Below are 11,229 nucleotides of genomic sequence, written 5' to 3' on the forward strand. Positions count from 1 at the left end.
AGGGCGTGTAGTGATAGGACAAGGGGAAATGGATTTAAACTGAAAGAGGGGAGATTTAGATTAGATATAAGAAAGAAATTTTTCACTCAGAGGGTGGTGAGGCATCGGACCAGGTTGCCCAGAGAAGCTGTGGCTGCCCCATCCCCGGAAGTGTTCCAGGCCAGGTTGGATGAGGCTTTGGGCAACCTGGTGTAGTGGAGGGTGTCCCTGCCCGTGGCAGGGGGCTTGGAACTGGATGATCTTTGAGGTCCCTTCCAATCCAAACCATTCTATGACTGCGTGTTTTTCTGGTTTTACTCACTCGACGCACACAGCAGCGGTATCCGTGATGGATTTTTCTATCCTGCATGTAAGATAGAAGCGCCCTGTCAGATATTGCACAAACACTGCTTCCTTGTCGCCCGTCACTTGTGCTACACGCCATAATTCACTTGCCACTATGACCATGTCTCATCCCACCCTTCACTGGCAATTTGCCTCAGTGGCTACCACCAGCCACAGGAGTCCTTCTGGCCACGGGCAGAGGACAGGCTGGAGGAGCACGCAGCACAACCCACCTTGGCCACATCCTGCGTTACGTAACTCCAGTAATTCCTCCAAGGGCCAACCTAGGCGAACACCTTCCCAGACTGGGGGTAAAGGAGACTGCCAAACTGGAGAGACGCAGTAGCAGGAATAATGAAGAAAGGGACAGGGGTATTTATGTAAAGAGCAAGAATTGTTTCTTAAAAGGACAAACCACCAAAGCAACAACTGCTGTAGGCTGCCTGTACCACTGACGTGTTCAGATCCTGACCTGTGACAAAGGAACAAACCCCAGGAAACTCTACACAGCATCAGGAAAAAATTATTAAGAACTGTATGTTCATTCATAACCACGCTTATAAGTTACAGCGTATTGTCATGTAACTGCTCCTCTTGTTCAAATATCCAGTGTCTCCATAAAACAGATTGCTTTTCTAGAAGCTACCTGAGAAAAATCAAATTACAAATACTTTTTTTTTTTTCCCCAAATATTCTTCTACATTTCTAAAGATTGGAAATTACTTTTTCCTCCTCTGATTTCAAACACCTCTACGCTTTACGCAGCAGTAAATTCGGTGATACCACGGAGTAATCACGTTGTTCCTAGGTTACAACAGAAGTGGAAAATGGAAATATCTTCTGCAGGTAAGTTCATGAAATTTAAAGAATATCCTTTAACCTCTTCCCTCCAAAACACAGAAAAGCTGTTTCAGAAGTTTTTAGACTTGATTACAGCTTGCCACTCTGTCCCTATACAGCTTTAGTTGTGCCTCTAACACAAGTGCACCTCTTACCAATATTACTTGGGAAGTCTCTGAATCCAAGTCCTGGCCTAAAAAAATACACGCACAAAATAATCCCATTACAAATTCATATGCATCTCTACATGGCAGCTGACACTAACCACAGTATTCCAGCAGTATAAGAAAACAAAACCAAACAAAAAAATTACATTCGGCCAGCTTTGAAGGAAGCTGAAGGTTTGTAGAGCTGAACGTTTATATTCAGTATCAATAGTTAACTCTGCTTTTGTGCCCTTACATAACAGGATCTTTAAAAACCTATTACAACACTCCCAACACAGTGAATGTTTATCCACTGGACAACAAAACAGAGAGAAGGAAAAAGTACTTTGACTACATGCAGGTAAGTTTATTACTGAGTGTGCCACTGAAATGAAGAATATTTACTACAATAAGACCAAATAAATCGAGTTGCCCCCTGTCTTTTATAAATGATGCAGAGAGATATTCTGGAAAAACACAAGGCAGTATTTTTTTATCAACTACTACAATGAAAACAAATCAACAACAAAACAGGAAAAAAAACCCTGGCATCTTCTGCCACGCAGAGCTAAGAGTTTAAAAACCCTGACATCTGTTAAGACTCAGGTCTAAAAGCAAACGACGTCGTTATGACCCAGGCAGCTCCCTTTCAGCAGCAGCTTATCAAAAATCGCTTAAATCACAAGATCCCAAAACCACACGTTCCACCAGACACATAAAGCAAAAATTCTGAATGCTACGTCCCTTCTCTCTCTCCTAGCTCACACTTTCTTACCAGAGCAAATTCAGAAGATAACGAAGCCTTCATGGAAAAAGGGACCATTCCTTATTCTCCTTTGCTTACCTTCCAAAGCGCTACGCACATCCTAACATAAGATCTTTTCACCCCATGACAAGATGACTGAGTCTCTGTATTTAGCAAATATGTACTAGAAATACGTAAATACACAGCAGGACCTGAGGAAACATCATCTACGTTCAGCAGAACGCTATTTTTAATTAGTAGGGTACGTCATTGATCACAACAACGGGACCGTTTTGTCACTGTCGCTGGGTATTGTTATTGACACTGTAGCCCAATCAATTGTTCTCTCTCCCTGTTCTTAGCAATCCAAATGCAACACAAATCACTGTGTTTATACACTACAAACTAGGAAGACATGCAAAAATAATAGCTTAAACATGAGCAACCTTAGTTACAAGGTTTATTCTACTGCACGCAGAGTCACACGCGCTCATTGCAGAAGACACCATCATCTGCAACAGCAATTTGAAGTTCTCAAACATTTTTTGGCCTAATGACTAAAATGCTTCCGATCAGGAGAATTACTCTAAGAATAATAATCACAGAATCATAGAATGGTTAGAGTTCGAAGGGACCTCAAAGGTCATCTACTTCCAACCCCCCTGCCATGGGCAGGGACACCCTCCACTACACCAGGTTGCCCAAAGCCCCATCCAACCTGGCCTTGAACACTTCCAGGGATGGGGCAGCCACAGCTTCTCTGGGCAACCTGTGCCAGTGCCTCACCACCCTCAGAGTGAAAAATTTCTTCCTTATATCTAATTGAAATCTCCCCTCTTTCAGTTTAAAGCCCCTTGTCCTATCACTACACACCCCTGTAAAAAGTCCCTCTCCAGCTTTCCTGTAGGCCCCCTTTAGGTACTGGAAGGCTGCAACAACATCACCCCGAGCCTTCTCTTCTCCAGGCTGAACAGCCCCAACTCTCTCAGCCTGTCTTCATAGCAGAGGTGCTCCAGCCCTCGGATCATCTTCATGGCCTCCTCTGGACTCACTCCAGCAGCTCCACGTCCTTCTCGTGCTGGGGACCCCAGAGCTGAACGCAGTATTCCAGGTGGGGTCTCACAAGAGCAGAGCAGAGGGGCAGAATCACCTCCCTCGACCTGCTGCCCACGCTGCTTTGGATGCAGCCCAGGACACGGCTGGCTTTCTGGTCTGCCAGCGCACAGTGCCGGCTCACGTTGAGCTTCTCAACATAATGCTAAATTATTATTGTCAACATAATGGTAAATTATTAGTGTCTATAAACCTATCTTGGTGTGAAAGAGTAGTACTAGTGCAGAAAAAAAAAACCAAAGAACTGCAATTAATTACTAAAATCACTTAAAGTTCTTATGTCATCAAAATTTATGCCTGCAGAAAAAGTATTACAAACTACTGCACAGGTACGACACCAGCAAAAGCATTATTGCACGTGAAAATATTTTACCTTTGCGACGGCGAGCAGATCTATACGCACGTAGTGCATAGTTATGTGCATCACGACATCAAAGACTGCTCTTGAAAAAGACTTCTTGACTTGCTCAAAGAAAAGCAACAGCAACTAAAACAGCTACGACAACACCTGCTGCACCACAGCTCGGAAAACACGAACGTGTGGCGAGGCCATTTTCCCAAATATCAAACAACTTTGCTTTGTCCCAAGCAAAAATCATAGCACCTCCATCTATCCCAAATCAGGTGCCAGTCCCAACAAGCTGTAGTAATCCATGAATAAAGTCTTTCAAAGCAATTCACAGTCCAAGAATGTGGATATGTGAACAATGGGCGTAGCGCACACATTGAGAAGAAAGTTAAAAAACAATTCACTAACTTCTTTTTCTAAAAACTAGTAGCACTTGGTGACTTGAGGGAGTCTTGAAAACACAGACTCAACCAGTGTTACCCAGTGTAACATCCCATGTACAAAGGTGCCACGTGAACCAACCCGCTGGAAGAATCAGAATTAAGAGATGGTACCCCAGATTCAGCCTGAAAATTACTCAGTGACATAGTTCCAAACCACAGTGAATCTCTATCCAAAACCACAATTCGGGAAAGGCTGATGACAAAGGACAGTCTGTCCTGCAAGACAGTGACATCGATTTTCATTACTTTTTTTTAAATGAAAATAAAAGAAATATTTTGCTTCGCAAAAGAGACAGAGACTTTGCATTTCAGATGAAGTCAGTAAAAAACAGAGGTGTAATAGCTCTCCTGGAAAGAGAACAACAGGACACACGGGATCGATCTGCTCCAAGAACGGCGTACCAGTGTAGACCATTCTGCTGACCACAGTTCTGCAGAGATGGCTTCACACCGCGTTTGATCCCTGCCTCCTCCCGCGCACGCAGCAGGCAGAGGTGTACTGGAATACATCAAAATAACACACAGCCACGTATCCTAACACGATCTCACTTCCAATCCCCTTCAACATCTAGGTATCAGCAGCTGTGGTGTGAAGCACCCATCAGGAACACCACTGTTGGTTGTTCGGCAGGGAGCGGCTGACATCCCTAATACCAACACATCCCACGCGGAGTGGCCACCTCCAGTCAAAGACACATCTGTCCTACAGAGAAGTGGGCTAGATTAACCAACACCCACGTCGTTGCCAGCTCTGTACGCACGTCACGGAGGAAAAAAGAAGACAAGGTAGGAGCTCTGATTTAAACAAAGCACCAGAGGAACCAGGACGATGGTAGGAGCTTTCTCCACGAGCCAGGACACACGCAGTGCCCACTGCTGCACACTCCCACTCGGAGTTGCAGTGACCATCTCCTGAGTAGTAGGATGAACAGCATTACCAACGCTGTTTCTACAAAATGTAACGTAAACATTATGTTCCTGGACTATTTATTTATTGCTCCTGGTCAAACAACAGATGTTTGAAGAAGTTACTGCCACTTTGCAACAGCGGTTTTAAAACATGGATGTTCAAAAGTAAATTCAGTTCCATCTTCAGGAGGCTTTATCACATAAACTGCATTAAGATTCAAATTAATGTCAATATTGTCAATCCTTCAGACTGATCTGTCATTTTCAAACTCATTTTCAGGATGAAATATGTAGAGCCCTTCAACTAACGGCGGGGGGGGCGGTGCGGGGAGAAGAGCAGATTAAAATGAAACCTGTAAAACTCTGCCCAAATATTGTAAGGACTTTTGTTCTAAACATTCAGAAGTTCCCAGGCAAAGAAATTCACCGGAACTAGGAACATTTGAGAAAAACTGCAAGAAAAAACAAGTCTCACTGCACATAGCTCCTGCAATACATAAACTCCACTGGTACACATCAACATCCCACTCTTTGAACAATCATGGACATTTTTCGAGGCCTTCCAGACCCACAGTTCCAGCAAAATAAGTTATGGCCTTTCTGTAAAAACCATTTCACAAGATATCTTCAGTCCTATCAGCTCTGATTGTTACACGGTCTCAACAAGTATCATTCTGAGTTGTTTGGGGACATTTTTATTCTTACCTCTCACACTTAACCCCTGGCATATAATTTGCCACTGGAATATGAAGAATAACACCTGAACTATGAAAACGACGCTGTTGCTCAGAAATAGAACACGTGCTTCTAACAAACAACTGAAACCAGCCATCAGGTATCAATGTATTTTAACAAAGCTCACTTCAGATGACGTCAGAAATTAAAAAAAAATAAATCACAGAATTACTGTATATGGACCTGGTACTATCTGTTGACATTTGTACCTGTCTGGTTTTCGGTGGTTCACTGCAAAACCTAGCTGAACGCCTTGAGAAGTCACAACCAGAAGGACAAGATTGCTGGGAACAGCTTTGATTTAAATGAAAAACATTAGAACAGTAACACATTAAATCATCTTACTTTCTATGTAATAGGAAAATTTGTTTGACATCTTTGAGTATCAGGGAAGCGTGTGAATTCTCAGCGAACTTTGAGTTCTGCAGACTTCCATTCCAATATGCCTGGAATAGATTTTTTTTTTTTTTCCCCTCTATTATACACATTTCACATGAAATAAGCTACAACCCACCAGCAACAAGTATCCTGCATTTACCCGGACAAAAGACACATTATCCTATTATTTGGTCTTCTTTTTTTCCTTCTCCTGTAATTTTCTTTTTCACTACTGACACAAAAGGATGAGAACTCAAAAATAAGAGTTTAAAATAAATAGCTGGCTGCCTTCTAAACAGAGCTGCTCAACCCCTAAGCAGAGACAACCAGCAGCAGCTGATCAGTCCCACAACCTGCCCTACTGCAACTGCTTGCTCCATCCAGTGTGGTCACTCACGAGGGCACTGCCCTGACCCAGACCAGCCACAATCCCACAAGAGGATTCTTTCCAGTGCTTTCCATGACATCACCTTTGGGAACACCCAGAGTGCAACCAAATTTAGGTGATTTCGGACACAACTAGCAAGACCTGATTTTTTGGTACCAGCTCAGGAGCTCCAACACCTCACACCCTGACAGCAGCGACTGCACGACACCTGAACAACCAGGGTATTTTGCTTACAGATAAATGAGGGTTGACCACTGTTCAACTCCTTATCCGCTTCAAAATTCCACCAGGCTTCTCCTTTTCCTTTCGTCGACCTCACACAAGAACACGGCCACAGCACACTCAACTTCCTCGCCGTGTTTAGCTGCTGGTCACTCCAGGGCTGACGATGATAAGCGCAACTCTAACATGTCAGAACAAGGGTGTTCAGCCTCACGGCACACTGAAGGTGATCCTGGATGTCCTCCGGTCCTCTTTTCCCTGCACAATGTAACTAAAAAGCAGCAGCTGTTCTTCCTATGGATAATAGGTCCTTTATGCTGAAGGACAAAGTGCTGAGACAAGTGCTGAATCAATCTCCTCTTTTTTTTCCCCCAAGCTTTCCACAACCATTCAACTTGAATATATTAAACAATACCAAGGGGTCTTTTTAATAATTTGAAGGTGAAAAACCTTTTATTTCAAGATAGCTTTTCCTAGTTTCTAACCGCAGCACACAAACAGTTCTCTGTCCATCTGAGGTAGGCAGGAGATATAAAACCTGCATTTCTATTGCAAAAGTAGTTAAGTTGCCCTTAAACACCAGAAATAAAAGTAGAACAGGATGCATGTGTTCACTGAACCATAGCTAACATTTAATACGTGTTTTTAATTATTGTTTTGAATAGGTCTTATCATATACAAAGTAAATATATAAAACACATTAATATTGTCATGTTTACATATTAAGTACATCCCGGGACATTTCACGGTACCTTACTGGCTACCGTTTTATACAGAAGTGTACAATCTCAGGTGTGGTATCATCCAGGTTGTATCAAGTGGTATCCCACAGCAGCAGGGCCATCAATTCAAGTTGAAAACACAACCACACTCCAGGTAAGGATCTCTGTGCAAGACTTTCAAAAGACTGTAAATTCTTCACTGAACAAATAAATCACGGCAAGTCAAAGACTCGTGAGGGCCCAGAAACCACAGCACTGGATCAACCCTGCGAAGCCAACTCTATTTTTTCATCAGTGTTTGTTTCTAGACGTTTTCTGAAGTATGAATTATACCCTTTTAGGCAAAATCCACATGTATATATGCATGTGATAACTTTCTGCATATCAGAGACCACAGTGACTTCACTCTTTAAGTATATGCAACATCAAGATCTTTTCTGCAGCTTCCACAGGAACACAAGGCTTCTTCCAAGACTGTGCTGAAGATAAAGATTAGAAAAGAAGGATGAACCATCCATAAAGACACAGAAGCTGTAGCTCAATCACGAGCTTAGAGTCATAAGACTTACGCGCTGTAGCTCAACTATCCGCACCGCTGTATTTTCTCCTTGACTTTCCACAAGGCGCCTGTGGTACAATCCACACAAGCATTCCCACACTTTGTTACGGGTCCACAGAACACCTTCCAAAGCACGCAACAGGTGCTCCCACAAATCCAGGGAAAGGTATTCTTGGAGAAGAATCACTAAGCTACTCATCTTAAGAAAAACCTAAAGAATTGAAGTGAGTGAAGAGGTTGGTCTACGTATTCTAGTTCTCAGAGCTCAAAAGACCAATTTATTTAATCAAGTGACCCAGACAAATAATAAATGTGCCTGCCAACTTCTAAAGGTTTTATAAACCTACAAGTAGCTGAACAGAAGTAATGAAAATGACAGATAATTGTTTGCGTGGAGGATCGGTAAGTTAAATACACACCAGCTGCACTGGAGAAACACAGATCAGGAAAGACTGTAACTCAACAAACTTGGGCACCCACCTGATTTACCAACTCAGCCCACCAGATCTACAGCATTTGTCCAACCACTGACACACTCCTGGATAACCTATAGCAGAACCACTGGACACCCTTCATGGGCTGGACTAAGTTTTTGCCGACATAATCCTCCCCTTTCCCTTTTTCTTCCAAAGCCTAACACCTACTGAGAAGCTTGAAGACTGGAGCAAGAGCTTCCCCTGCTTCAATTCTCTGAGGAATCAGGATGATTATGACAACGCTGCCCTACCTCAAGAGAGGACAAACCTATCCCAAATTATTGGACGTTCAAGCATCAGCGAGATGGGGGAAAGTACCACTACGGCAGACAGTCCTACAAGCGTGTGAATGTCCATAAAAAATATTTTTATCTAGTTTAAGAATCAAGACAATGTAATTTAAGCTTAACCTATTTCACGCAGTTTTAAACCATCCTTTCTGTTAGTTATTCCATTTCAAAACACTTTATTCACCACAAAACAGACTTTATCACTGTGTTCGAACTACTACAACAGTAGTGGAGGGTGTCCCCGCCCACGGCAGGGGGGGTTGGAACTGGACGATCTTTGAGGTCCCTTCCAGCCCAAAGCACTCCGTGATTCCATGGCTACTCTGTTTTTAGCAAATCTGTTCGCTCCAGATCCTACCACCGCTCTCCCCAGTCACTGCGTCCGCAGCCGGTGTTCTGCACAGACCAGGAGGAAAGAACAAACCGGTAACAACTGTGATCACACCGCCCGCTGCCCGACGGACACCGCACCATTACGGAGCGAAGTTTTCCCCTCGCTCACAACGACACCTGGAAATTATCCGCAATAACGGGAAAAACGCTCCACCTCCGCCCGAAAACTTGACGGCAGCCCTTCAAACCAACTTCCTCAAAGAGCTTAACCCCCGGCGTCGCCCATTCCCAGAAATCGGAAGCCATTTTAACCCTTCCGTTCAAGAACGCTCCCCCCGTCCCGGTACACCGTGACCACCGCACGGAACGTTCGCCAGCGGCGCCGCCGCGGAGCTGGAGGCGGCGCCGGGGGCAGCGAAGGCCGCACCCACAGGCGCCGGGAGAGGCCGGCCGGGCCGCGGGCACCCTGCGCACCCTCCCGCGGGGCCCTCCGGCACCTCCCGCCGCCGCCGCCGCCACAGCGCGTCCCGGCCCCGCCGGCGGGGCGGGCGGGCGCGGAGGCCGGGGGGAGCGCGGGGCTGCGGCGCGCTCCGCTCGGCCTACAGCGGGGCCGCCGCCCCTTCCCGCCCTCCGCACGGGCCGGGCAGGCGGTACCGGAGCCCGGGGGGGGGGGGGATGGAGGGGGGGGAGCCGCCGCGCCGCCGCCGCCCGTACCTGCTGTGCCGCTGCGCCGCGGCGGCGCCGCTGTAATAGGCCGCTCTTCGCTGGGCGCTGCGCGGCACCGGGTGCAGCGGGATCTGGTCCGCCATCTTGGGGGCACCCCCCCCCCCCCCGGCCGCCTTCGCGCCCCTCCGCTTCCCCTCCTCTTCCTCCTCCTCCTCCTCCCCCCGCCTCGCTCCGCCCCTCCCGGCACAGCGGCGCGCGCCCCCGCCGCCCGCGGGGAACGGCCGGCGCCCCCTGACGTCACGGCCGCCGCCAGCTGACGCCGGGAGGAAGGAAGCGCCGGCGGGGCGGGGCGGCGGGAGTAAACATGGAGGCGGGGCCTCGCGGGGAGGGGCGGGGCCTGAGGGGTGCGGCGGCGCGCGCTGCCCGAGCCCGCCTTAGAGGGCCGCGTTGTTCAGCCGCTGAGGTACCGCCCGCCGAGAGCGTCGGGCGGCGGCGGCGGCGCGGAGCGGGTTCGCGGTTCTTGCGCGGGATGCTCGGGGCTTGGAGAGGAATGGCAGCAGGCAAACCCCAAGGGGGTTGTCCTCGGTTAGGCTGCAGGCGCCTGCTGGGTTTGTAAGTGGATCTAGGCAGGCTCCGCGTCCATCTCTGGGATGGCAGGGACGAGCTGTCGCCTGGGGTGGGTGTCGGCGGCTCCTCGTGCGATCACCGAGAACAAATAAAAGGAGGTGTGAATTGACAGTGGTTGTGTCCGCCTGGTTTTGTGCGCCAGAGGTGCTGGCACATGGAAACGGGTATTCCGTACGTCAGGGATAATGAACCGGTCTATGGCACCTGGCAGGGGAAAGATTAATTACACAGGTCACCGCAGAAAAAAAAATGGTTTGGGAGGTAGATGTGTTTGTAGACCTACCGTAGGATGTTATCTCTGGAGACAGGCTGAGAGAGTTGGGGCTGTTCAGCCTGGAGAAGAGAAGGCTCCGGGGAGACCTTCCAGCACCTTCCAGTGCCTGAAGGGGCTACAGGAAAGCTGGAGAGGGGCTTTGACAAGGGTGTGTAGTGATAGGACAAGGGGCAATGGCTTTAAACTGAAAAAGGGGAGATTTCCATGAGATCTAAGGAAGAAATTCTTCCCTCTGAGGGTGGTGGGGCACTGGACCAGGTTGCCCGGAGGAGCTGTGGCTGCCCCATCCCTGGCAGTGTTCAAGGCCAGGTTGGATGGGGCTTTGGGCAACCTGGTGTAGTGGAGGGTGTCCCTGCCCATGGCAGGGGGGTTGGAACTGGATGATCTCTGAGGTCCCTTCCAACCCAAACCGTTCTGTGATTCTATGATATTCTGAAATCAGATGCTATGGGGAGCAAAGGGCTTAACCGTCACAAACACAGAAGACTTTCCACAAAAGGAGAAAAAAGGAAGGTATGTTTCTTTCTCGATGTCTATTCAATGTAGAAGAAACGTCCAATAAAAAATTAGAAAGGATCTACCAGGAAAAATTTTCATTCAAAGAAATTTCCACCCAAAGCAGACAGCAGAATAGCAGCAGACTGTCCAAAGTGCAGAACACAAGATGAAATGGTACAGGCAAAACCTTTG

General features: G+C 47.2%; 1 protein-coding gene across 1 annotated transcript in view; it reads right to left on the bottom strand.

Annotated features, from left to right (window-relative positions):
• Nucleotides 1-9,781, bottom strand: part of ATP9B (ATPase phospholipid transporting 9B) — a 171,760-nt gene extending 161,979 nt beyond the window's left edge. Inside the window, exon 1 of the mRNA XM_086615096.1 lies at nucleotides 9,687-9,781. Within this exon, the coding sequence (XP_086471222.1) occupies nucleotides 9,687-9,781 (95 nt within the window). The remainder of the gene's footprint in view (nucleotides 1-9,686) is intronic.
• Between the last annotated feature and the right edge of the window lie 1,448 nt (nucleotides 9,782-11,229).

The sequence above is a fragment of the Tauraco erythrolophus genome, chromosome 7 (genome assembly GCF_009769465.1).
Source record: "Tauraco erythrolophus isolate bTauEry1 chromosome 7, bTauEry1.pri, whole genome shotgun sequence".
Classification (NCBI taxonomy): Eukaryota; Metazoa; Chordata; class Aves; order Musophagiformes; family Musophagidae; genus Tauraco; species Tauraco erythrolophus.